The sequence below is a fragment of the Sceloporus occidentalis genome, unplaced genomic scaffold (assembly GCF_023333645.1).
Source record: "Sceloporus occidentalis isolate IW3139 unplaced genomic scaffold, rSceOcc1.0.p SCAF_357, whole genome shotgun sequence".
NCBI classification, from domain to species: Eukaryota; Metazoa; Chordata; class Lepidosauria; order Squamata; family Phrynosomatidae; genus Sceloporus; species Sceloporus occidentalis.
This window is the reverse complement of record NW_028317337.1, coordinates 215,150-242,728: the sequence shown is the minus strand read 5'-3', so window position 1 is coordinate 242,728 and position 27,579 is coordinate 215,150. Positions and strand designations below refer to the sequence as shown.

At 52.5% G+C, this 27,579-nt stretch overlaps 2 protein-coding genes across 2 annotated transcripts; one reads left to right on the top strand and one right to left on the bottom strand.

Annotated features, from left to right (window-relative positions):
• The first annotated feature begins 641 nt into the window (after positions 1–641).
• LOC149273979 (TATA box-binding protein-associated factor RNA polymerase I subunit C-like) lies at positions 642–8,033 on the top strand. The gene is made up of 13 exons (XM_089505954.1): positions 642–835; positions 930–1,020; positions 1,112–1,288; positions 1,536–1,621; positions 2,610–2,845; positions 3,162–3,284; positions 4,669–4,786; positions 4,962–5,033; positions 5,184–5,319; positions 5,710–5,838; positions 6,064–6,241; positions 6,700–6,837; positions 6,916–8,033. The coding sequence occupies exons 1-13, from the start codon at positions 642–644 to the stop codon at positions 8,031–8,033; spliced, it is 2,796 nt and encodes a 931-aa protein (XP_089362080.1).
• Positions 8,034–15,166: 7,133 nt separating this feature from the next.
• LOC149273978 (receptor-type tyrosine-protein phosphatase T-like) lies at positions 15,167–26,436 on the bottom strand. The gene is made up of 12 exons (XM_089505953.1): positions 26,401–26,436; positions 26,271–26,307; positions 25,470–25,567; positions 24,484–24,537; positions 23,984–24,138; positions 23,108–23,300; positions 21,799–21,948; positions 21,252–21,408; positions 20,606–20,685; positions 20,462–20,515; positions 19,519–19,617; positions 15,167–15,241 (listed from the first exon to the last, which is right to left on the bottom strand). Exons 1-12 carry the CDS (start codon positions 26,434–26,436, stop codon positions 15,167–15,169), a joined length of 1,188 nt encoding a protein of 395 aa, XP_089362079.1.
• Between the last annotated feature and the right edge of the window lie 1,143 nt (positions 26,437–27,579).

Below are 27,579 nucleotides of genomic sequence, written 5' to 3'. Positions count from 1 at the left end.
TATTCTCTCTCTCTCCCCCGTCCCGTCTCCCTCTATTCTCTCTCTCTCCCCCGTCCCGTCTCCCTCTATTCTCTCTCTCTCCTCCGTCCCGTCTCCCTCTATTCTCTCACGCTCTCTCCCCCATCCCGTCTCCCTCTATTATCTCTCTCTTCCCCAGTCCCGTCTTCCTCTATTCTCTCGCGCTCTCTCTCCCCCGTCCCGTTTCCCTCTATTCTCTCTCTCCCCCGTCCCGTCTCCCTCTATTCTGTCTCTCTCCTCCGTCCCGTCTCCCTCTATTCTCTCTCTCCCCGTCCCGTCTCCCTCTATTCTCTCTCTCCCCCGTCCCGTCTCCCTCTATTCTCTCTCTCCCCCGTCCCGTCTCCCTCTATTCTCTCTCTCTCCTCCGTCCCGTCTCCCTCTATTCTCTCTCTCCCCCGTCCCGTCTCCCTCTATGTGCGTTTCTTACTCTTTTCCAGATGGAGTTTCCTTGTTCTCTGTTTCCCAGTTTTTATGACGAGGGCCCCTGCGAGCCAGAAGTACAGTGTGGCCCTTCAGCTTCAGGATGGGGGGAGCATGGCAGGGTGCGGCTGGGCGATATTACCCCTCCCCAGGTGAGGATTTAGGAAATATGCGAGGCAAGTGTGTGCTGAACAGGGGGCGCAATGTGTGGGGGGAACCCTGCAGGAGACGGGCAGGCACTGTGGGTGGTGGGGGACCGTGCAGGAGACCAGCAGGCACTGTGGGTGGTGGGGGACCGTGCAGGAGACCAGCAGGCACTGTGGGTGGTGGGGGACCGTGCAGGAAACCAGCAGGCACTGTGGGTGGTGGGGGACCGTGCAGGAGACCAGCAGGCACTGTGGGTGGTGGGGGACCCTGCAGGAGAGGGGCAGGCACTATGGGGGGGGGGGCTTTGTATATTATGTTCTCTTACATCCAGTCTTCTCCCCCAGGCCGGCTCCTTTGTGCCTTTATATGAGAGATCTGCAGAATTGTGGACCCCCACCGAGCCTGTGCCCACCCCCCTCGTCCCACCTAATGCAGGTAAGAGGAGTATAAAGATGCCGTTCATCGGCCCGCGTGTGGCGGGTGCAGCCGTCAGGTTTTCCAGAATACGGGGTCTTTTTATTCCCAGCGACCCCTCGCCGTCTCTGGGGCCCCTCGCTGTCTGGGCCCCTCGCCGTCTCTGGGGCCCCTCGCTGTCACCTCTCTGTCTCCTGCAGGCTGTGGATTTCCTCGGGTGACGGAGTCGGATTTCTTGCACCCGCTGCTGGCCCAGAAAGACAAAATAAACCTGGATTTCAGCAAACAGGTCAGGAGCCCTCAGGCCTCACCGATAATTGAGTTTCGGCCGCCCTTCCCCCTGTGGCAGGAACCCCGCCACCTGCCCCTCGGCGACTCGTTTCATGATACGTATCTCGTAATCTCATAATCTCGCTGCCCCCGTGTGTCGCCGATACTGGGGAAGGGGCCGTAAGAATGATGGCGTCAGTGAGGGCTCGCATGCTGTCTCGATGTACACGCATGTATTGTCATTAATCTGTCTGTCTCTATACCAGTTGTCTCATTTTGCGTGGGATCACAAACATGTCGCGTTCCACACCATGGGCCGCCTGCTGGAGCCGCATTTTTACCTGGGAGACAGGTATTTGAAGGTGAGACCACCTGAGAGGGGCGGTCACTGGGCAGACGGGGGAGACACCTGAGAGAGGCGGTCACTGGGCAGACGGGGAGACACCTGAGAGAGGCGGTCACTGGGCAGACGGGGAGACACCTGAGAGAGGCGGTCACTGGGCAGATGGGGGGGGGCGGTCACTGGGCAGACGGGGGGGGAGACACCTGAGAGGGGCGGTCACTGGGCAGACGGGGAGACACCTGAGAGGGGCGGTCACTGGGCAGATGGGGAGACACCTGAGAGGAGCGGTCACTGGGCAGACGGGGAGACACCTGAGAGGGGCGGTCACTGGGCAGACGGGGGGGGGGACACCTGAGAGGGGTGGTCACTGGGTAGACGGGGAGACACCTGAGAGGGGTGGTCACTGGGCAGACGGGGAGACACCTGAGAGGGGCGGTCACTGGGCAGGCGGGGAGACACCTGAGAGGGGCGGTCACTGGGCAGACGGGGAGACTCCTGAGAGGGGCGGTCACTGGGCAGACGGGGGGGGGCGGTCACTGGGCAGACGGGGGGGGGAGACACCTGAGAGGGGCGGTCACTGGGCAGACGGGGAGACACCTGAGAGGGGCGGTCACTGGGCCGACGGGGGGGGAGACACCTGAGAGTGGCGGTCACTGGGCAGACGGGAGAGACAGCAGGGAGAGAGACTGTCGCTGGGCAGACATCAGAGAGGGGCGGTCACTTTGCGATTTTTGTTTTAGGGAAAGCACGGGGAGGGCATTAAGAGGATGACTACGATGCTTCAGTCCCTGAGACATCTCCCAAATCAAGAGTGAGTGACCCCCTCATATCACTTGCCCCACTTGCTGTTGATCTCACTCATTTTCTGTTCCATCTCATTAACCTCTTCCTCCGTTTGTCTTTTAGCCTGTCTCATGGTTTGATCTTCTTACCCCTTCGCATTCCCTGCCCTGTCTTCCCATCTCGCCACCTGACATCTCTCTCTCTCTTCCTGTAGTTGCCCCTCCGCGGTCTCGTCTCTCCTGCGCTCCTTCACGTTCCTGACCGGTGAGTGGATCCAGGATTTGCCCCAAGCCATGTTGGCGCAGCTGCTGCACGAGGCTATGCCTGACGACTGGCACCGGCTCAGGTTTCCGGAGGCTGCCACCGGTGGGGCTCTGTCCTGGAATCTGTACTCGGACGGCCAGCATGGCTGCCTGATCTACCCCCGTGGGGCAGCCATGGACCAACTCCGTATCCTGATGAGCTTGCGCATGTTGATTCTCTAGGGCAGGATTGGGGCCGAGAGGGAGTGACCAGTAACAATGGCTGTGAAATGCCCTAAAAAGTACGTGTGGCCCCTGTGAGGATGGCCCCCCGTGGCCCCTATGGGTCATTGTGTGTGGAGATTTCTTTACAGTTTATGGGGTGGGTTGTGACGGAGGCTCCCATATCCGGGGCATTTCCTTGTGGCCCCTTTGGGGGGTAGGATAGGCTCCTGGTTTGCAATCAATGCCCCGCGCAGTGGTAGGACGAGCCCCTCTTCCGACGGTTCCTTAGCACCCTGCAGATTTTCAGCAGGTGGCACTGGGGCAGGACGATGATCCGAGGATTCAGGGAGATCCGTCAGTATATGATCTGGGTGCCCGGGTACTTCAAGTGACCACCGGGGGCCCCGGCCTCTCCGAAGAGGGTAAGTGTGTGGGGGGACCATAGAGGGGGTCACTGAGTGTGATGGAAATAAACCTGTATAAAGCCCCTCGCTTCCTCCGCTCTCTGTAACCTCTCCCCACCCCTCGCTTCCTCCACTCTCTGTAACCTCTGCCCGCCCCTCGCTTCCTCCACTCTCTGTAACCTCTCCCCGCCCCTCGCTTCCTCCGCTCTCTGTGACCTCTCCCCGCCCCTCGCTTCCTCCGCTCTCTGTGACCTCTCCCCGCCCCTCGCTTCCTCCGCTCTCTGTGACCTCTCCCCGCCCCTCGCTTCCTCCGCTCTCTGTGACCTCTCCCCGCCCCTCGCTTCCTCCGCTCTCTGTGACCTCTCCCCGCCCCTCGCTTCCTCCGCTCTCTGTGACCTCTCCCCGCCCCTCGCTTCCTCCGCTCTCTGTGACCTCTCCCCGCCCCTCGCTTCCTCCGCTCTCTGTGACCTCTCCCCGCCCCTCGCTTCCTCCGCTCTCTGTGACCTCTCCCCGCCCCTCGCTTCCTCCGCTCTCTGTGACCTCTCCCCGCCCCTCGCTTCCTCCGCTCTCTGTGACCTCTCCCCGCCCCTCGCTTCCTCCGCTCTCTGTGACCTCTCCCCGCCCCTTGCTTCCTCCGCTTTCTGTGACCTCTCCCCGCCCCTCGCTTCCTCTGCTCTCTGTGACCTCTCCCCGCCCCTCGCTTCCTCAGCTCTCTGTGACCTCTCCCCGCCCCTCGCTTCCTCAGCTCTCTGTGACCTCTCCCCGCCCCTCGCTTCCTCCGCTCTCTGTGACCTCTCCCCGCCCCTCGCTTCCTCCGCTCTCTGTGACCTCTGCCCGCCCCTCGCTTCCTCCGCTCTCTGTGACCTCTGCCCGCCCCTCGCTTCCTCCGCTCTCTGTGACCTCTGCCCGCCCCTCGCTTCCTCCGCTCTCTGTGACCTCTGCCCGCCCCTCGCTTCCTCCGCTCTCTGTGACCTCTCCCCGCCCCTCGCTTCCTCTGCTCTCTGTGACCTCTCCCCGCCCCTCACTTCCTCCGCTCTCTGTGACCTCTCCCCACCCCTCGCTTCCTCCGCTCTCTGTGACCTCTCCCCACCCCTCGCTTCCTCCTCTCTCTCTTTAACCTCTCCCTGCCCCTCGCTTCCTCCACGCTCTCTCTTTAACCTCTCCCCGCCCCTCGCTTCCTCTGCTCTCCGTGACCTCTGCCCGCCCCTCGCTTCCTCCGCTCCCTGTAATCTCTCCCCACCCCTCGCTTCCTCCAATCTCTGTAACCTCTCCCTGCCCCTCGCTTCCTCTGCTCTCTCTTTAACCTCTCCCTGCCCCTCGCTTCCTCCACGCTCTCTCTTTAACCTCTCCCCGCCCCTCGCTTCCTCTGCTCTCCCCTTAACCTCTCTCCATTTCTCTGTAGTCCTCGCTGGAGTCCGATCCTCTTATTATTTGGCCGCTTGGAGCTTCTCGTCCCAGAATCCCCCCGTGGCCCTGCGGGTCGTTCGCACTCAGACTCCCAGCACCTGTATCAACGTCAGGTAGGAGCTCCACTTCTCTCTTCATGTACCTCAGCCGCACTGTGCCATGTTACCCCCAAGCCCATCTACCTCTTGTGCCCCTATGGGGTTGTTCGGCATGCCCCGTTTCTGTTGCCCCTTTACAGTCACTATACTGGGAGTGATGTTTTAATGATACCGTATCAATCCCCTCCAGTCCGCATCTGCCGGGAGAGCTGTGCGCATGCACCGAGAGCGGGGCGCTGTACCTGTGGAGCCTGGAGAGCGGGTAATTCTGTATTTTATTGCCTCTTTTTTCTGTCTACCCTCCCACCCCGTGCCAGCCTTATCCTTTATCCCCCCTCCCGACCTGTTGCTTTGCCCCTGTTCTGTATAAAGTATTGGTTTTTGCCCCAGTAAATTACTCATTTGCCCTCAGCCTCCAGCGGGTACGGCAGCACCCCGACAACCTCTTTTTCCGGGACGACTCGAAGTGGAGATGGAGCGACTTCACGTGCCACCCGCGGGTGCTGACCTACGCGGACAGGACAGGTGTGCAGGCTGTCGACACCAGGGTAAGTACCCCGCTAACCCCTAAGTAAACTTACCCCATTACAATGCTGGACTCGCGGGGAAGCTGCCCCATACTGACTAGGCAGAACTGCCCCCGGCTGCAGGTAGTAGGAATTTGCTGTTCATCTCTTATGAAAAGCGGTGGTTGTTTAAGCCCCTCCTACTGATTGCATCACAGGCTTCCTGGCCAATGGTATGGATCGGGTCACCTGAGTACCACCCGTATACCCTACGGTGCCGGCCAGTGCCAGTGGCCGGGGAGCTCCAGATGCACATGCGTAGCCTGACTGTCCCCTTTAATAACTGTTTGGCGCGCAGGCCGAACGTGCCTGTTGGTTTTTACCATCTCTGCTGGGAGCCAGTTCCAAGATCACAGCCTGTGCTCTTCGCAGGTCCCTGATGGCCAAGGACTGGATCTGTTTCGAATTGGAAAGGAGTCTTCATGTCAGAGAGGAGAGCGAGTGATTCTGCCCCGCTGTGCGAGGGAGACCGACCCTGCGCACTTTCTCATCACGACCCAGGTGCCCGCACTGTGTAAACTCTGCGGGGGGGGGGGGGTGATGAGTGGGGAGGACTGGGCATGTCCTTCCATGTAGTGGAGTAAATACATTATGGCGGTGGTGGGGGGGGCGGCGTCTGCGTGGGAGGTTGGGGCGATGGTGGAGGCCGCTGCATGGGGGGGCAGTTGGTCGGTTGTGCCGTCTCTTCACTTTGCTCTCTCCGTATCCCCTCTGCTCTCTCCGCAGTTCTCCGTGTACGTCATGGACGAGCGCGTCCCTCGGGTTCCGCTGGTGAAATGGGATCACATGATGGAGTCGCCACCGATGTTCGCTGACTTCGTATCAGGAGGCGGAGCTGACAGATCCGACAAGATCTTACTGGGCAGCGCGTGCAGTCAGGAGAGCTGCATCCTGCAGTATAGAGGTACTGGGGAGCGAGGGGGCTACTGGGGAGTGTGCGCGGGGAGCAAGCGCAGGGACTGGCCATTGCGAGGGGGGGCTACTGGGGAGCGAGCACAGGGACTTGCCATGGCGAGGGGGCTGCTGGGAGGGAGGGTGTCGACCGGATATGGGAAAGGGGTACTGGGAGGGAGTACTGGGCATGGCGAGGGGGGGACTAGGATGGAGCATGCCTATTGGAAGGGGCCATGGCGATAGTAGGATGGGGGAAGGGCGCACATGTACTGCTCCATAGGGATAGGGGAGATGCAACAGAACTGTGCTACAGCAGGAAGTATAGGAACTGCCCCATAGGTACAGAGAGAGGGGTGTGTGGGACCCCAGGATTGTTGCCCCCGGGGGTTACTCTCTGCCGGCTTGGCCTGTGCTTTGAGGGGTAATCTTGTCATTTATGCTGATTTGCCCCCCCTGTTCTGCTTCCAGGTGCAGGCACATCCCCCTGCCAGCTTCTCTTCCCGGCTCTGGAACTGCCCCGGGTCGCCAAGAGCCTCCAGCATTTACCCCCGCTTCTCCCGCATCACCAGCATGTCGTGGCGGAGAGGCTGACTTCTCCCCTGGCAGGTAATCTGCATTTACCCCGTTGTGGGGGGGGGGGTTCTTGTTTGTTCGAATTGTGACCCCAGACCTCCTCCGTTTCAGGTCTGGCTGCGGCACCCAGCAGCAGGGGCCCGGAGTCCATCGTGCTTTTCCAGCTCACAGACCTCGGAGATGTGTTTTATCAGAGGATAGGGTACAGGGGCCGGGGGGCTGCAGGGGGCAATTATTCCTGCCGAGATACCCCTCAACCTAATGCGACTGCCCCAGAGCAAGCTCCAAGCACAGCTAGTGCCTGCGCAGAACCACCTCGCGATGTCCTCACTAACCACGAAGAGACGGCCGTACTAGACTTTCAGTCCGACCCCATCGAGGGCACCAGGTCCTTCTTACCCCGTTACAGCCGCTGGCTCAATGCCCTGTTCAGAGACCCCGGGGCCCGGCAGCAGGGGGTCCGGCGGCCCAAGTTTCGCATAAAAAAGCTGTTGCGGGCGCTGGAGGCCATGCGGCCCGCGGAGGCTCCGGGTGAGGTGCGAGCGAGGCTGTGGGAGGGTATGAAGCGGGGCAAACCGGTGCAGATACGGCCTCCGGAACTATCCGCCTCGCTGGAGCCCGTATCTACCCAGAACTGGAGAGACCCCCTGAGTGAGCGGCTGACGGCTGCCTGGGGGGGCCGGCTGGGACTGTGGTGGGACGATAACCTTGGCCTCAATAAGAAGAGTAAAGTGGAGGCTCTGCGGGAGCGTCGCCGGAGGCAGAAGCAGCGGAGGGCGCGGAGCACGCTGTCCGGGAGCTTCATGTCCTCGCTGAGCGTCACGTCGGAAGTCCGCGATGTGGATGCCGGCGCTCTCTGGCCCGACGGTCTCTCCCTCTCTGAACCGGAAGCCTCTGCCGGGAGAACCCAACCGGCCCAGACCAGGGAGCCCGCAATCTCAGACGGAGACCGGGGTAGTGCGAGCAGGAGCCGCACCCCAGAGGCCGACTCCCTGTTCTCCTCGCAGTCCCTGCGCTCCCGAGGAATCCCCAAGGAGAGGACAAGGACAGTGCGGGATTTCCTCTCCTTCCTGGGAGACTCCACGGCCCCCGGGTCTCCATCTTTCCCCTCGCGGTCAGTGTCGGCGTCCTTCCCCTCGGGGCCGGCGTCGGCCCCCGTCACAAAGTCTCTTTCTCAGACCCCGTCCAGGTCCCAGAAATCGGGCGGGAAGTCCCGCATGGGGTTCTGAGAGGGATCGGCTTCCCGGGTGCACGGATCGTCGCTGCTAACAAGTGTTTTAAATAAAGCTTCAGTTTATATAAAAGTGTTGATTAGTGATTGTAAGCTCCTAGGCTCGGCTCGCGTCCCGCTGTCTCTTATTGTCCATCGTATCGTCACAGCGCTACGGCGTCTACAGGCGATATATATGAGGTGCCCCGTTTCCCGTGCCGTACCTGGGGGCCATTATGAGGGGTAACTCACTGGGTGTTGGGAAGGGGGAGATTTGCAGCATATTGGAGGTGGGGGGGCAGATGCGGTGTGGGGCTCGCCGGGGCAAATTACAATTCATATAGCGCCATCATATTCCAGTGTGCTGTACAGAGGCCTGACCTACATAATGGTTACATCGCCTTACGATTTGTACAAGGAGCTGAGAATCTAAAGGAGGAGGGGCAAGAGCTTGTTACTAGGCTTGTTACTAGCCGGGTGGAGCCGTGGAAAGGTCACGCGAGTCAGAAACACCGAGGATCAGGACCAGGTGCTGCTGGGTGGAGCAGATACCCGGTGCTGCTGCCCGGCTCGGGGCATTAACCCCCCCCCCCATGCTGTGTGGAGAGCAGGGTAACGCCTGGGGGAGGGGCACAGGTTACAGGTTTGGGGTAACACTGACAGCTTTTGGGGGCTGGCTGCGGGTGATGAGAGCGCTCGCTCTGCGGCTGTCAGTATGACAGACAGGCCCGTCAGCCAGTTACAGGCAAGGACCGCCTCCATGCCCTGACAGCCAATAAACGGCTGCGGCGACTTCGGTCGGGGAGTCACGTGATCGGTATGTTTGCCCGCTTGCGTCTCTCGTCGCGTTCTGTTTGTGTTAAGGAGGTTCGGAGGTTTGTACTGTTGCCCCGGGGTATTCATGCTGTTGCCCCGGGGTATTCATGCTGTTGCCCCAGGGGGTTCGGGGGCGGAGATATGTATTATTGCCCCGGGGGGAGGCGGTTCGGCGTACTTGTACTATTTCCCTGGGGGAAACCGCATAAATACCCCCGAACGCCCTGGGGCAATAGGACAAACCTCCTTCCCCGAGCCCTGTGGGGCAACAGCATAGATACTCCGAACCCCCCCAGGGCAACAGTACAAACCTCCGAACCCTATGGGTCAATAGCCTGGGGCAACCCCATAAATCACCTGGGGCAACCCCATAAATACCTTGAACCCTCTGGGTAACTGCACAAACCTCTGCCCACTAACCCCCCCTGCAAGTGGGCAGCAGCCTAAATACCCCCCTCTCCCTAGCCCCCTATGGCAACAGGGGATATGTGTTACATGTATGTGCCTCTGCAGGTATGGCCGCCCTGCCCGTGCTTCGCCTCCTGCGCTCCAGCCTCGCCGTGCGATGCTGGGGGTCTCCGCGGTCATCGGGGGTCTTCAGTCAACTACTGAATCAGCAGCAGGTAACACCCCCCCCCCCCCCCCCCCCCCCGGGAACCTCTGTTTAATACCCGGGGGCCCTCTCCGTGCGCGGGCCCCTCCGTGACACACCACCGCACCTAATCGGTGCTAGAATGAGGGCAGTTTCATGTGGCATCAGGGGCTATTAACCATTAATACCCCACACATATCACCCCCTAGTCGCTATTATCCGTTACTACCCCACACATACCACCCCCATTCGCTATTATCTGTTACTACCCCACACATACCACCCCCATTCGCTATTATCTGTTACTACCCCACACATACCACCCCCATTCGCTATTATACGTTACTACCCCACACATACCACCCCCATTCGCTATTATCTGTTACTACCCCACACATACCACCCCCATTCGCTATTATCCGTTACTACTCCACACATACCACCCCACTGTCACTATTACCCATTACTACCCCACACATATCACCCCCCAGTCACTATTACCCATTACCACCCCACACATATCACCCCCCAGTCACTATTACCCATTACTACCCCACACCTACCACCCCAGTCACTATTACCCATTACTACCCCACACCTACCACCCCAGTCACTATTACCCATTACTACCCCACACCTACCACCCCAGTCACTATTACCCATTACTACCCCACACATACCACCCCAGTCACTATTACCCATTACCACCCCACACATATCACCCCCCAGTCACTATTACCCATTACTACCCCACACATATCACCCCAGTCACTATTACCCATTACCACACCACACATATCACCCCCCAATCACTATTACTTGTTACTACCCCACACATACCACCCCAGTCACTATTACCCATTACCACCCCACACATATCACCCCCCAATCACTATTACTTGTTACTACCCCACACCTACCACCCCAGTCACTATTACCCATTACTACCCCACACATATCACCCCCCAGTCACTATTATCCGTTACTACCCCACACATACCACCCCAGTCACTATTACCCATTACTACCCCACACATATCACCCCCCAGTCACTATTACCCATTACTTCCCCACACATACCACCCCCATTCGCTATTATCTGTTGCTACCCCACACATACCACCCCCCCAGTTGCTATTATCCATTACTACCCCACACATACCACCCCCAATCACTATTACTTGTTACTACCCCACACATATCACCCCAGTCACTATTACCCATTACTACCCCACACATACCACCCCAGTCACTATTACCCATTACTACCCCACACATACCACCCCAGTCACTATTACCCATTACTACCCCACACATACCACCCCAGTCACCATTACCCATTACTACCCCACACATACCACCCCCAGTCACTATTACCCATTACTACCCCACACATACCACCCCAGTCACTATTACCCATTACAACCCCACACATACCACCCCCCAGTCACTATTACCCATTACTACCCCACACATACCACCCCCCAATCACTATTACCCATTACTACCCCACACATACCACCCCAGTCGCTATTACCCATTACTACCCCACACATACCACCCCAGTCGCCATTACCCATTACTACCCCACACATACCACCCCCAGTCACTATTACCCATTACTACCCCACACATACCACCCCCCCCCCCGGTCACTTTCTCCCATTACTGCCCCATGCGCTTCTCCCCTACTCAGTTGCCCCTTCCTTATGTGCTCTGAGCCCCGTTTTTTGCCTGTTGCCCCAGAGACGGTTCTGTGAGGGGAGTGACGAGGTGCGGAGGGCTCAGCAGGAAGCTGTGGCGAGAAAGGAAACCAAATCCAGTTCGACCCCCACAATCTTCTCCCGAATCATCGAGAAATCCCTGCCGGCCGACATCATCTACGAGGACGACAAGGTACCTGGTATCACCTTCCCCTCCCCCCCGGTATCAACCCTCCCCCTATACGCCCCCCACATTACACCTGAGCCCCACTTCCTTATACCCCTTCTCGCTCTGTGCCTGCGCAGTGTTGCTCTGTAACCCCTTGTCTGCCTTGCAGTGTCTCGCTTTCCGAGATGTGGCCCCTCAGGCTCCTGTTCATTTCCTTGTAATTCCTAAAACTCCAATTCCCCGAATCAGTCAGGTGACGGCCGGTGACACAGAGGTAAGTAGACTGTCAGCTCTTGGTACCAGTTCCGTGTCTCATGGAGTAATTAGTGCTAATGCCACCCCGTATCTCGCTGACTCGCGGATGTCGCTTTGATTCCAGCTCCTAGGGCACCTGATGCTCACTGCCAGCCGGATGGCCCAGCAGGAGGGTCTGACGGACGGGTACAGGATTGGTAAGTACCTCGCCCCCCTGCGCTGTCTGCGTAACCCCACCTTGTGCTGGCAAGAGTGTGATGTCATATCTCGGCTCCCACAGTTACTGGAGGCCATTTGTATGATGTCACACCGGGGTCCTTACACCCTGTCTCACCCCACCACCCTCACCCACAAACGTGAAACGACCCTCCCCAAAAAGCGCTTCTCAGGGCCGGAGGCCCCCAAGGAGAGCTTCACAGCAGGGCAGAGAAGATGGCGGGGGCTGCAGAGCTTTCCGATCCGCACCTCGTTGGGTCACGGGGCCCGTTGGCTCCGGTCGCCGCTCTCACGCTCTCTCCTGTCACGCAGTGATCAACGATGGGAGGCAGGGAGCGCAGTCCGTGTATCACCTCCACCTCCACGTCATCGGGGGCCGGCAGATGGAATGGCCTCCAGGATAAAGTCTGCAGCGCGTTCTGGCTAATCCGTCCACCCGCCATCCCCGCGAGGGCCACCGTCTGTCCGCGGGCTCACCGGATGCACCCGGCGCTGCAGTTACTGCCCTGGGGCAGGTGAAATAAAGTGCATTTATTCTCTGTGGAGTTCTGCGTCCGTCTCTAGAAGGAGATCAGCGTTCTGGGGGGAAAGACTAACGGACTTTAATATGTCCGGTGGGGGACTGTCAGTGTGTTCAGGGAAAAAGCCCCCCCCCCCCATAGCTCCATTAAGGCAGTGGGGGCCGTGCAGTTAGTGAGACCTTTTACTCATGACGTAAGATGTACACATCAGTTTTAGGGACCTCTGATGCTTTGTCCTGAACGAGAGACCGCTGAGGTCTGATGTGACTGTCTATAACTGTATGAATAGTGGCCGTTAAAAGGCATCGCTAACGCCCTGGAACCGGTGTAAATTATAGTTAAAATTATACCATGTATAGGCTAACTGAAAGTTGAATTGCAGGCTCTCAAGACCAAGTTGTTGGGTCCCCTCCTCCGCCATTAACCCCTTAAGGACCAGGCTGTGTCTTACCTTTTGTGCCATTGGGACCGAGGCTGTTTTAACCCTTTTGCGGCACTCGTGTTTAGATGTAATTTTCTCCTCACTCATTTAGTGAACTCACACATGTTATATATTGTTTTTTTCAGGACAAGAAGGGCTTTCTTCAGATACCGTAGTTTTGATCATATTATCTAATTTCCCATAAAAAAATAATAAAATATGATGAAAAATGTAAAAAAAAACCCCACATTTTCAGACTTTTACCCAAAAAATCTTTTACTCATCCAAAAAAGGTAATGAAAAAACCTGCTAAATAGATTCTACTATTTGTCCTGAGTTTAGAAATACCCAATGTTTTTATGTTTTTTTTTGCTTTTTTCTGCACGTTATGGAGCAATAAGTACAGGTAGCGTTTTGCTTTTTCAAAACCATTTTTTCCAAATCTGGTAATTCAACCCCCCATGTGCCATTTCGGGTATCTTTGAAGTAGTATTTAACCCTTTCCATGCATGAGATTCTACCACCAGCCTTTGCCACACTTTGTGGTTATAATTTTTTTGGTATTATTTTCACACAAATTTTACTTCGGGTATAAATTTATAGCTCCAGGTATACGTCACTATCAAACAACACCCCAATGTGTGGTCAGCAACATCTCCCGAGTACATGCATGGGTTTGTCTGGTGTTTGGGGATAAAATGCCACATTTTGCAAGTGCACTTTTGTTTCCCGATTTTGGTCAGTCTGTGAGCCCGGCCACTCCAATTTACCCCATAAAAAAATTATTTTTTTAAATTAGACACCCCTTGGGTATTTGAAATGCTTTTATAAAATTTTTTCCATGTCAGGATTTTTGGGAAGATGCAGCGCTAATTTTAGCACTTGCTCATAATAATACACTTTATTTTTTTATTTTATTATTTTTGGACTTTTTTTTACATTTTGCTGAACTGGTTGGTTCCTCTGATGCATAATAATTTTTAAATGTTACCATTTTTTTTTCTCACCTTTTTTAGTCCATTTTTTTTTTTTTTTTTAATATTTTACTAATTACATAGTGATTAGAAAGCTGGGCTCCATTGACTTGTACGGTTGCATGCAGTACCTGTATTCAGCCTGCAAGTGGAGCCAGAATTCTCCAGAGGGTCTGGAGACCATCTAGCGAACTTTTTCAACTTTATTATCTTTTTTACAGGACGGTCGCCATCTTGCGGTTGGCGAAGTCACTCGCAGTGGCGGTTGTGACCGCTCTACGGAGCAGTCACAGCCCGTCCTGGGGTGAGTGTTTGGTGTCGCTGAATGCATTTCAGCAACACCATTGAAGTTTAGGAGGTGATCGTTGATCGCCTCCTAAACTTTTAAAACGGGCGTCCGCCGCCATACAATGTATGGCAGATGTTGACGCCCACGGACAGGGGCCAGACATGGCCCATGATGTTGATCTCGGTGTTGCTGAATGCCTCGACATCGAGGCATTACAGCAACACCGTTTAAGCGAAGAAAGTGATCGTTGATCACTTTCTAAGCTTGTTTGACTCATGATGTGTTAGGCACGTCATAGGTCGTTAAGTGACCGTTTTGCATGACGTGCAGGACCGGGCAATGGACGTTAAGGGGTTAATGAAGCCAAATACAGAAGGGCAGGTCAGAAAAATCTAAACGCCGTTGGATCGGGGAATCTCTCCCGCAGGTCTGATAGAGTGCAGTCAGAACATCTTTCCCTAACAGGGAGAGACGGCGCCCGCACTTTATCCAGCATGTCTCGCACTCCAACTCTCATGGAGATGGGAGTGAGGTGTTATAGGAGTGATGTGATGTGTGATAGAGGAGATGGTAATGGGGTGTTATAGGAGTGATGTGTGATAGAGGAGATGGTAGTGGGGTGTTATAGGAGTGATGTGTGAAAGAGGAGATGGGAGTGGGATGTTATAGGAGTGATAGGGTTGAGGTGTGATGTGTGGTAGTTGTGAGGGGGGGTGTATCAGGACCGTGGTCAAATCCATGGCAGTTGGACGAACTTTAATGCATACGACAGCTGATTGGTCTCTTTAAATATCCGTGATGGTGGGAAAGATACCGCGCCCCCAACACGCGTGTTATTACAGCGCCTCCTAACACATGGGACATTTCTCTCACCCCCTGAGTGTGACGTCCCGTGGTGCGAAGAGCCGATACATCCAGTAATAATGACACGGAGCAGAACTAGCCATTAAATGTCACATATGTTATAAATGTATATATTAAAAACCTGCATCATATTAACACCTTATTCACCAAACAGCTCGGAACAAAAACGACAAACAAATGACAGCCAAGCTCTGGCGCAATCTGCCCCGCTGGTTCTGGGTGTTTCTCCACGTTCTGCCCCGCTGGTTCTGGGTGTTTCTCCACGTTCTGCCCCGCTGGTTCTGGGTGTTTCTCCACGTTCTGCCCCGCTGGTTCTGCCTGTTGTACGTTCATCATTTAAAGTTCCCGTAGGTATCAAACGACTGCACGTAGCTCTGAGCCAGCGTGTAGCAGAAGCCATACTGATCCTGCGAGGAAAAAGACAGTGAGGACCTGAGAGATGCTCGTTTGGAGAGTCCCAGCCTCCCCGAGCCTCGCTGTCACCCAACATTAGAGCCAAAACATACATGGCAGTGAAAGCAAATGTTTAGGCCAAGAGAATATTTGGTGGCTCCTCCTCTGCGATGACATCACGGTTTAAGGGCGAATGATCTGCTTTGGGGAATGGGGTATTGGAGGCCCCTTTTTCCAGCTGATGGATTCAGATATTTGCCCCAAGCATCTTATTGGTGGAGGATGTTAAATAAAGTTAAAACAAACAAAAAAACAATGTTTCAATTTAAGTCCCGGGCAGGGGCGCCGAGCGGTCGCTCGTGAAGTTTTGCAGCAACCGCTCGGCGCCCCTCACTCTCCGTGACTCCGTCGCGGTGCCGGCGTTTCATGCTGAGCACCGGAATTTTTTTGAATTTAAGACGAGACCGATGACTGATTAAGGTTTGTGTCTTTCCATCGGGTCGTTACTGACATGCTCAGTGCTTTTCTATGAGACTTGTGCCCCCCGCGACGAGTTTCTGGTGCGCGTTCGCAAGTCACGTCGGTCTCACCTCGTTTTGCACGTCACGACGGTCTCACCTCATTTTGCACGTCACGTCGGTCTCACCTCGTTTTGCACGTCACGTCGGTCTCACCTCATTTTGCACGTCACGTCGGTCTCACCTCGTTTTGCACGTCACAGCGGTCTCACCTCGTTTTGCACGTCAGTCTCACCTCGTTTTGCACGTCACGGCGGTCTCGCCTCGTTTTGCACGTCACGGCGGTCTCGCCTCGTTTTGCACGTCACGGCGGTCTCACCTCGTTTTGCACGTCACAGCGGTCTCACCTCGTTTTGCACGTCAGTCTCACCTCGTTTTGCACGTCACGTCGGTCTCGCCTCGTTTTGCACGTCACGGCGGTCTCGCCTCGTTTTGCACGTCACGGCCAGGCCCGGACTGGCCATCGGGCACACCGGGCATTTGCCCGGTGGGCCGGACCACGGCAAGGCCGCATTGACTTAGGGGCTGATGGAGCTGCAGCTCCAGGCCCCTACCCTACTTACGGCCGCATTAACCGCCGCAAAAACCCGATGTTTTAATTTAAACCCTGTGCGGCCGCAGACCCCTAAGGCCGGCCATGGTGGGGGCTTCCCGGCCCCTTAGAGCAGGGCCGGCCTTTGGGGTGTGCGACCGCACAGGGCGCCACACTCCAGGGGGCGGCGGCGGGGGGCGGTCCGCACCGGGTGCCGCTCATCAGGGGGTGCCAACTTGCGGCACCCGGCACCCCTCCAGAGACGGACAGTAATGTCCGCCGCTGGAGGAGCAGGCTCGCAAGGGAGCGATATCGGAGGTCTTTAACAGACCTCCGGTTCCCTTGAGTGATTTTAAGCCGGGTTCAACCTCCGATACCGCTCCCTTGTGATCCGCGCGGCAACAGCTGCTGTGCGCCGGGATTTGTTGTCAGATCCCGGCGCACAACACTGAAGCCGCGCCCACCGCTGTTCGTGCCCTCTGACCCGGAAGAAGACAGAGAAGACAGAAGAACTGAAGAAGAGGAGGAAAAGGAGCTGTAAGGAGAAAAAAAGGAAAGGTAGGAAAACATTCAGTGAGAGTGGATTGGTATATGTGTGGCTTAGTATATATGTGTGGATTGGTATATATGTGTGGATTGGTATATATGTGTGGATTTGTATATATGTGTGGATTTGTATATATGTGTGGATTGGTGTATATGTGTGGATTTGTATATATGTGTGGATTTGTATATATGTGTGGATTGGTGTATGTGTGTATTGGTATATATGTGTGGATTGGTATATATGTGTGTGGATTAGTATATGTGTGGATTGGTATGTGTGTGGATTAGTATATATGTGTGGATTGGTGTATATGTGTGGATTGGTGTATATATACGTGTGGATTGGTATATATATGTGTGGATTGGTATATATGTGTGTGGATTGGTATATGTGTGGATTGGTATATGTGTGGATTGGTATATATGTGTGGATTGGTATATATGTGTGGATTGGTATATATGTGTGGATTTGTATATATGTGTGGATTTGTATATATGTGTGGATTGGTGTATGTGTGTATTGGTATATATGTGTGGATTGGTATATATGTGTGTGGATTAGTATATGTGTGGATTGGTATATGTGTGGATTGGTGTATATGTGTGTGGATTGGTGTATATGTGTGGATTGGTGTATATATACGTGTGGATTGGTATATATATGTGTGGATTGGTATATATGTGTGTGGATTGGTATATGTGTGGATTGGTATATGTGTGGATTGGTATATATGTGTGGATTGGTATATATGTGTGGATTGGTATATATGTGTGGCTTAGTATATATGTGTGGATTGGTATATATGTGTGGATTGGTATATATGTGTGGATTTGTATATATGTGTGGATTGGTGTATGTGTGTATTGGTATATATGTGTGGATTGGTATATATGTGTGTGGATTAGTATATGTGTGGATTGGTATGTGTGTGGATTAGTATATATGTGTGGATTGGTGTATATGTGTGTGGATTGGTGTATATGTGTGGATTGGTGTATATATACGTGTGGATTGGTATATATATGTGTGGATTGGTATATATGTGTGTGGATTGGTATATGTGTGGATTGGTATATGTGTGGATTGGTATATATGTGTGGATTAGTGTATATGTGTGGATTGGTGTATATGTGTGGATTGGTGTATATATATATATGTGTGGATTGGTGTATATATATGTGTGGATTGGTATATATATATGTGTGGATTGGTATATATATATATATGTGTGGATTGGTGTATACGTGTGGATTGGTGTATACGTGTGGATTGGTGTATACGTGTGGATTGGTATGTGTGTGGATTGGTATGTGTGTGGATTAGTGTATATGTGTGGATTGGTGTATGTATATGTGTGGATTGGTGTATATGTGTGGATTGGTGTATGTATATGTGTGGATTGGTGTATATGTGTGGATTGGTGTATGTATATGTGTGGATTGGTGTATGTATATGTGTGGATTGGTGTATGTATATGTGTGGATTGGTGTATGTATATGTGTGGATTGGTGTATGTATATGTGTGGATTGGTGTATATATATGTGTGGATTGGTGTATATATATATGTGTGGATTGGTGTATATATATATGTGTGGATTGGTGTATATATATGTGTGGATTGGTGTATATATATGTGTGGATTAGTGTATATATATGTGTGGATTGGTGTATACGTGTGGATTGGTAGGTGTGTGGATTGGTAAGTGTGTGAGAGTGATGGGTGTTATGCTGTACCATTTCCAATGTCTTTTTCATGATCTAATTATGCTCTAAAAGTACATCATAACTCCCATCACTCTATACTGTTCCATACAGTGGCAGAGCTGGGAGGCAGAGGCCTTGCACCCCCACCGCAGGACTCCTGAAAGGTAAGTGAACTTCAAAGAGGGAGAGGGTAGATAGTTAGGAGGGGGTAGTTGCGGCGGGCTTAAGGGGCTCTGCGTTAATGCGGCCATAGAGGACCAGTCAGTCCGGTCCTGACTGGGTTTATTTTAAGGTGGGGGCCTGGAGCTGCTGCTCCATCAGCCCCTAAGTCAATCCTCCCCTGCCACAGGTGCGGTCGCAGTTGCTGCTTGTTCCGGCAACAAGGTAAGTAGGGTGAGGGGGGGGGGGTGCAGTGAGAAGAGGCAGAGGGGGGTTAGATAGAGGTGGTACATATTGAGAAGTGGGGAAGGGGGTTACATAGTGAAAAGGGGCAGATAAGATGAAGAGAGGAGGTAGTGTGAATGCGTATGAGAATGAATGAATAAATGTGTGGATGAATTGTGTGAATGCGTATGACAATTAATGAATTCATGTGAGGATGAATTGTGTGAATGATTTGTGAGACTGCATTAATGAATGTGTTAATGATTTGTGTGAATCATTAAATGCAAAGATGGTACATGAAGGGTGGGCTTTAACAATAAATAAATAAATAAATAAATATGGGCTGCTCAGGCTTAAATGCCCGGGCCTATTTTTTGTCCCAGTCCGGGCCTGGTCACGGCGGTCTCGCCTCGTTTTGCACGTCACGTCGGTCTCACCTCGTTTTGCACGTCACGTCGGTCTCACCTCGTTTTGCACGTCACGTCGGTCTCACCTCGTTTTGCACGTCACGTCGGTCTCACCTCGTTTTGCACGTCACGTCGGTCTCACCTCGTTTTGCACGTCACGTCGGTCTCACCTCGTTTTGCACGTCACGTCGGTCTCACCTCGTTTTGCTTCTGCACGCTGAACGTCGTCTCTTTGTATCCATTCGCTGAGGATTTTGAGATTCTCTTCACGCGGAAACCGCCGTATCTGGCTTCACCCTGGTTTGGCCAAAACGGTTTACAGATCTGAGGGCAGAGAATCGGCAGGCGGTGAACAATCTGCCCCGTCCCACCAGACAAGGGGGTTTGGGCATAAATAAGGAAACAGAGGGCAAATATATATATATATATATAAAGCACTTTCAAAAGATGGTCAGCACTCCTGGTCTTTAAATTAACAATCTCTCTTTATTCAAACAAAGTCAACGTTTCAGTCATTGCTGACTTTCCTCAGGATGTGCTTTATATGGAAGCTGCTGGTTACCAGCACCAGGCTTGGGAAACTTGGAATGGAGTGCAATGGACTTTGTGAGTAAATATATATATATATATATGTATATAGTATAGTGTGTGTGTGTGTGTATGTATATATATATATATATATAAAATATAATGTATATCTATATATATAGTGTATATCTGTGTGTATATATATATAGCATAGTGTATAGTATAGTATACAGTATATATATATATATATATATATATAGTATACAGTATATATACGCGCTATATACTATATACATATTATATATATAGTATATATATATATATATATATACTATATATATATACTATATATATATACTATATATATAATATGTAGACAAAAAGTAATCCGCGCCTCTAGCGAACGGCATCCCCTGTGATTCTTTTGATCCGAGGACTGTAATAAATGATGCCGTTTTGCTTATGGAAGCCCCCACTCTTCCCCGCCGGAGTCAGCGATCCCATTGGGCTGTTGGCAAACTCCATGGTGATAAACTCACCTCCGTCAGCTCCTGGGGTCAGTGCATCAGCACCACGGAGCCGCACCGGTAATCCCAGACCAGAAGCCACAGACCGTCTGCTTCATCGGCAGCTGCGTGACCACGAAGACATCTTCCCCGCAGTTGGACTGCGCAGAAAAAGTACACATGGTGTTAATAACGTGTCCTGTAAACACTGAACACGCCATGAAACAGCCACTCAGAGGAGAACTACTCACACTCACGAACACAGCGTTGATATACCCCGAGGGGTTTTGTGTGTTTGCCGTAGACATCAGGATAGGGCGGCAGTGATCACCTGTGCGGGGAGACATACAAGCGAAGGTCGGTAACGGAACAAAACACCTTGCGCTGCGCGAGATTCAAGAGAAAACTTTTCTATCGATGGCAGACCACGACTTTGGGATTTACAGGTGAGGGCATGCGAGTTCAATGTGAAAACTAGGAATCCTAAGTGGTCCCTATTAACCAAAGATAATTACACCCCTACCCCATGCAGGGCTGGGTGGAGTGGTTAAATAACCCTGGGGGTATATACCCCTCTTAAATTGGGCGACATATACCCCCTGGTTTATTGAATTAATTCCCACTCCACTATGCACTGGGTTGGAAAACGAGGTGGGTGTTTTTTTTTTTAATTTTTAGTTAATTGTTATTTTTTTTAATTTAGTTTAATGCAGTGGAACGGAGGGACTCGCAAGTTCTGGGCAACACTTTTTTTTTATTGCTCAGATAACAAGCGCAACCCTGAGGTCTCTACTAAAGAAAAGTTTAATCAGGATAGGAATCCCATCTGGGTGATTTGTTTATTTGATCATCTAAAGAAGAGACTTTTGAGGTCCAAAAACTGAGGCAACTTTTCACCGTGTTCTACGTTGGCCAAATAAAAGGGGCCGTCTGCTTGGGGGGGATAAACCGGACCTGGCAGGATGTGGGGGTCCCGGTTCTTGACGGCGTTGTCCGGCTTCTTCCCTTGTGTGAAGCAGCTGAGGCCGTAAAATCCGTTCAGAGGCTCCAGAGCCTAAAACAACAATGGAAGCAAATTATTGTTTGCCGGCAACTAAAGACTTTTGCAGGCAGACGTGACGTCCCGCCTCAAATAATCTCCTGACACGCATCATACAATAGTGATGGGAATTACATACACCCTGCATGCGTGTAACTCAGTGGGATCAGCGCCCATTGGCAGCACCTATTACATGACTTTATCCGACTTTTACCCCTTACTGAGCGTTATTAATAGGTGCTAATGCCCCCAGGATGTGTTCAAATTACCCCAGGGGTGTGTGGAGGAAGCCACCTCGCAGCATTTACCTACGATTCCAGGCTGTTATCCTAGAATAATCCCCAGCACCTGGAAGACCGAGACTTTTTGTGAAATCACAGGAGAGTTGGTAGTAAAATGCGTTACCTGGAACTCCTCTGCGAATCGGTTTGTTTTGGTGGCCGGATCCCGCTGGGACGCGGCTTGAATTTGTTTCTGGATATCCGGAACGGCCACACAGGTGACTCCGCACAGCAGGGTCTCCAGAAGGATTTCATACAGGAAGGCGTACTGCTCCTGGTGCGCAAAGGGTTACATACTGTGTGACACGTTACCAAGGCAACAGATATTTGGCAATAAATACAAAAATCAGGATTATATTTTTAAAGCATGCGACCTATATTTATATAAACACACACAGACTTACACACACGCATGCACGCACACACACATACACATACAAACGCATGCACCTACACACACACATATACACACATGCAGAAATATGAACCTATACACACTTATATACACACATGCACCTACATACACTGACACGTACACACACACACATACACACACACCCTTCTAGTTACTGAGTTCAGGTTATAAAATCAGCCCATAGGCAGCCGTCCCCGGAGACTGACGCTGGCACCAGAACGGGTCGTGCCGAAGAGCTCAGTAACTTTAAACGTGGCGCCACAAGTCTGTTCATGAAGTTTCTGCCCCGGCCTGGTGTAAGTGCTGTTATTGTGAAGCGTCCAGGGGTAACAGCAGCTCAGCCAGGAAGCCGTAGACCGCGGACACTCACAGAGTGCTGAGTGCTGAAGTGAGTGGCGCGTTACAGAGCAAGAATTCAGCGCATGCCCAGTGAAAATCCCTTCCTGGGGCATAAATATCGGGGACTCTACAACCGTTATACCGCTTTGGCCCCCAGATACGTCAAACTACCCCAAGTCTGGCGAGTCCTGGCTAATATTTTATGGCTATATTGCTTACCAAGGAGCTGAATCAGTGAGACTGCCTGCATTTTAACCCAAAAGCGACTCTCAAGCAATTTAAAGCATCGCGGCGGAGGAGCTGCACACAAGCCAAGTGTGAGCCGGAGTGGTGTAAAGCCACCTCCACTGGGAGACATGGATCGCGCTTCACTACCTGGGAGTCTGATGGCTGAATCCAGGTTTGGCGGACGCCGGGAGAAGGCTGTCTGGCGGAACGCATAGCGCCTGCTGTAAAGTGTGGTGTGTGTGTGTGGGGGGTAACGGTCTGGGGCTGTTTTTCAGGGTTTGGCCCCTTAGCGCCAGTGAATACAGAATACAAAGACATTGTATACTATTGTATGTTTCACGCTTTGTGGCCCCAGTCTGTCCCAGCAGGTCTGTGGCCCCCGTGGCACAAGCCAGGTCCATAACGGTTTGGCGAGTCTGCCGAGGAGGAACTCGAGGGCCCGGCACGTTACCTTGTTCTGCACCATGTTCACCCGCTGCCTGCGCATCCGCCGGACGCAGTTAAACGCGTTCACCTTCTTTGCCTCCTTCACCATCTTTAGTGAAATGTCCAGAGCGATGAAGGTGCCGGTTCGGCCGATGCCGGCGCTGCCAACACAAAGCGAGGCTTTCGGTATACGCCGGGCGAGAGCGACGCGAGCTTCGCTGATATATCACAGATATCGCTATCATGACATTATATCGCGATACACAAAGGATGAACTGCCTCAACTACTCCACTTGTTACTACTGTGAAGGAGAGAGGAGGGAGAGGGGAGGGAGAGAGGAGGGGGAGGGAGAGAGAGGGAGAGAGAGGGAGAGAGAGGGGGGAGAGGGGAGAGGAGAGGGAGAGGGGAGGGATAAGGGAGGGGGAGGGAGAGAGAGGGAGAGAGAGGGAGAGAGGGATGGGGCGGCATCCATACAAAAGCAAAATTGGAGAAATGTTACAAGAAGCCATAATCTAATACTAGAGGGTGTGACGCTGAGATGGGATGGAAGGAAGTTTTACTTTATTGAGAGGGTGGTAGATAAGTGGAACAGTCTCCCAGCAGAAGTGGTATTTAAGCATGGGACAGGCGCAAAGCCTGAGGTTTTTAAAGCAGGAATAATGGGACGTTTAGAGCGGCTGAAAGGTTCTTGTCATAAAACATGCGCAGTTTTAGTACCCGCGATGCTGCCCCATAGTGTTGCATGCCTTTATATATGTGGGTTTAAGTTCTGATGCCGTCAGATGACGGTTCATGGTGTTTTTGCATTAAAAACATTTGGGGGAGCCAATCATATCAGCCGTTATTAGCAGGTCACTCCCATGGGGGGCTGAATGATTGTCCTGGAACTACGTTCCTTACCTGCAATGTACTATGACTGGCCCCGAGCCGGCCCCTTGGCTTGTGTTCACCTGCTCTAGCAGCTGTGAGAGCCCCAATGGTTTGGTGGGGACCCCGTGGTCTGGCCACGCCAGGTAATGGAAATGATCCACCGTCTTCCGGACCCCAGACTGCGTCTGCACAAGGAGGACGACAGGGTCATGGAGGACATTCTCTGTTCATCCGAAATGTGGGAGATCCCCCCAGAACCCAAAATAAAGAAAATATTACAGTTTACCGGGAAATCCGCTCATTATTACACATTTAGGGAGTTGGTGGGCTCTCTGCCTCGCCCTGGGGGCCACCAGTCTGCGCATGCTCAGAAATGTATAAGTTTAGGCGATACGCAGAGAAGCCATAATACGCATTGAGACAAATTTACATATCAGGATGAATGTCCAAATGATTGTAATTCCTCCCCGTCACCTTTTTCAGGGTAAAGCGGTGAGCGGTCGTGGCGCCCGTCTGTTCGACGGGGATACCGTGATGTCACCGTATGTTTCTGTGTTCTCTGGCCAGTAACATTCGCTCTTCACCTGAAAATGAAAGGAAATGATAGACTGTTTGCGTCAGTCTGTATCTGATTTCAGTTGCATAAAATATAATTAGCGTAACAGCAGAAAAAGGTTACGTCTGGCAAAAAGATGGTGGCTGAGTGGAACGTTCTCCCCGCAGAAGTAATAGAGACTAATCCAGTAAGTGAATTGAGGCAGGTGCGGGATAAGCATTTGGCTTTCAATCGAAGATAAAGGCTCCCTTTAGAAATTATGCAGCCCCTTATAGATGCCTCCTGAGAAAATTCTGGTATTCTGGAGATTTTCCCATGACAGAAAAGTTGTTTGGAGCAAAGAAGGTACAGGCAAGATGTTTGGAGACAAAGATGGCATAGAAAAGCTGTTTGGGAGCACAAAGAAGCTGTTTGGGGACAAAGATGGCACAGACAAGCTGTTTGGGGCACATATTGCACACCGACAAGCTGTTTTGGGACAAAGATGGCATAGACAAGCTGTCTGGGTTCAAAGCCAAGCTGGTGGGGACAAAGATGGTAAGTTTGGGGGTGCAGATTGTACAGACAAGCTGTTTGGGGGCAAAGATGGCACAGACAAGCTGTTTGGGGACACTGACAAATTGGGGACAAAAAATGGCACAGACAAGCTGTTTGCAGAAATAGATGGCACAGACAAGCAGTTAGGGTTCAAAGGTGGCACAGACAAAGCTAAATTGGGACAAAGATGGGACTGACAAACTGTTTGCGAACACAGATTGCACAACAAGCAATTGAATTATTTGTTTGTTTCTTTCAATAGCAGAGAGACTTTGTCTCATCAACTGGGCTCCCAAGACAGCCAGGCCACTTACAACCGCGGTATACTGGTTATATCCGGACCTGGTGGCAACAGGCGGTAAACGTGGATTAGGATGCGTGATAAGATCACATATGGGGGCGTGATAACCTCTGACGTCTTACCTTATTGTTTTCCTTCAGGTCAGTAAGCATCACAATAACGGAGCTGTTCTCCTGCCAAACCATGCACCAGAAATCAGCCAACGTGTCCGGCAGGGGACCTTTCATCAAAGGGGGTACAAGAATAATACTAAGAGTGTCGGAGGACGGAGTAGTATTGGTGGGGTGAGTGTCGGGTGAGGGAGTAGTATTGGGGGTGAGTGTTGGGGGAGGGAGTAGTATTGGGGGTGAGTGTCGGAGGATGGAGTAGTATTGGTGGGGTGAGTGTCGGAGGACGGAGTAGTATTGGTGGGGTGAGTGTCGGGGGAGGGTGTAGTATTGGGGGGTGAGTGTCGGGGGACGGAGTAGTATTGGGGGGTGAGTGTCGGAGGACGGAGTAGTATTGGTGGGGTGAGTGTCGGGGGAGGGAGTAGTATTGGGGGTAAGTGTCGGGGGAGGGAGTAGTATTGGGAGGTGAGTGTCGGGGGAGGGAGTAGTATTGGGAGGTGAGTGTCGGGGAGGGAGTAGTATTGGGGGGTGAGTGTCGGGGGAGGGAGTAGTATTGGGAGGTGAGTGTCGGGGGAGGGAGTAGTATTGGGGGGTGAGTGTCGGGGGAGGGAGTAGTATTGGGGGGTGAGTGTCGGGGGAGGGAGTAGTATTGGGAGGTGAGTGTCGGGGGAGGGAGTAGTATTGGGGGGTGAGTGGGGTAAAATCCTTTGAATCAGCTGAAATTTATTTTAATTAGAACTAACGGGCAGACTCTAGAATTTGCCGGAATGGCGGTGGAAGGCGGCCCGTAAACCGATGGAATTCTCTCTCAGTTACCTTGCGTAGCGATGAAGAATTTGGGGCTCTTATAACCCTGTAAGGAAAACATTCGCTGTCAGAATATATCGTCCAACCCCGCATCGCACAACACGCATCGCACAACACGCATCGCACACCGCGCTCTCACACCGCGCTCGCACACCACGCATCGCACGCCACGCATCTCACACCCCGCATCGCACACTGCGCTCGCATGCCCCGCATCGCACGCCCCGCATCGCACGCCCCGCATCGCACGCCCCGCATTGCACGCCCCGCATCGCACACCCTGCATCGCCGGTCTGTGCGCGTGAAACGCGTCGGGATGGCGGCTGCCCCTCTCTGCAGAAATACCCGAGGTACTCGGGGGCAGCTCGTGTCTCACAGCCCGCGAGGCGGCACTTCGGACCAACGGGTCTCCTCAGCAGGCCGGCTCTGAGTGTACTCACGTCTACGTAGGAGGCATTAATGTAATCAGAACCTCCAGGACTGGATCTCAGAACCACCCGGGATCCATCATCTGAAACAAGCGCATTCCAGACATAAATACAAAGACCCTTTCCCACGATTTTAACTACCCCCCATTACACATGGAAACCCAGTCCCTGCCGGCAGATCGGCCCCCGGCGGCCCCCGTCTAGTCGCCCGTTTCTCCTGCTGCAACAACTCAAACCTTAATCAGTCGTTGGTCTCGTCTTAGATTCAGGAGCCGTATGTCTATCCCATGCATGTTTAATACCCTCACTGTATTACCCTCTACCACTTCTGCTGGGAGGCTGCTCCACTTATCTACCACCCTCTTAATTTATTAATTAATTAATTTAATTAATTTAATAAAGTTAACTGTAGGTGCAGTTATAGGTAAAGGAGGGCAAACTCAGGGGAATCTAAATCCTGGGGCAGTGTGAACATTATTAATGTATTTATTTATAAAAGTATGGTATCAGTAATATTCTCTGAATGATTCGAATCTCTGTAAGATTCGGATCCTTGTAAGATTCGAATCATTCGACTCTTCGGATCATTCGACTCTTCGGATCATTCGACTCTTCGGATCATTCGACTCTTCGGATCATTCGAATCATTGAACGAGTCTCTGACTCTATGAGTCATCGTTCCTGTGTGAATTAATGAGCTGTTCCCTGACCCCAGAGTCTGTGTCTGAGTGCTCTGCAGATGACTCACAGCTCTAGGATCAGGTTACAGCTGCATGATTCACAGACTGAACCACTACAAATGAATCGTTCAGTCTACTGAACCGATTCATCCGGATCACTAAAAAGAATCGGATCAAACGAACGATTCGTTCATGATCCGGACATCACTA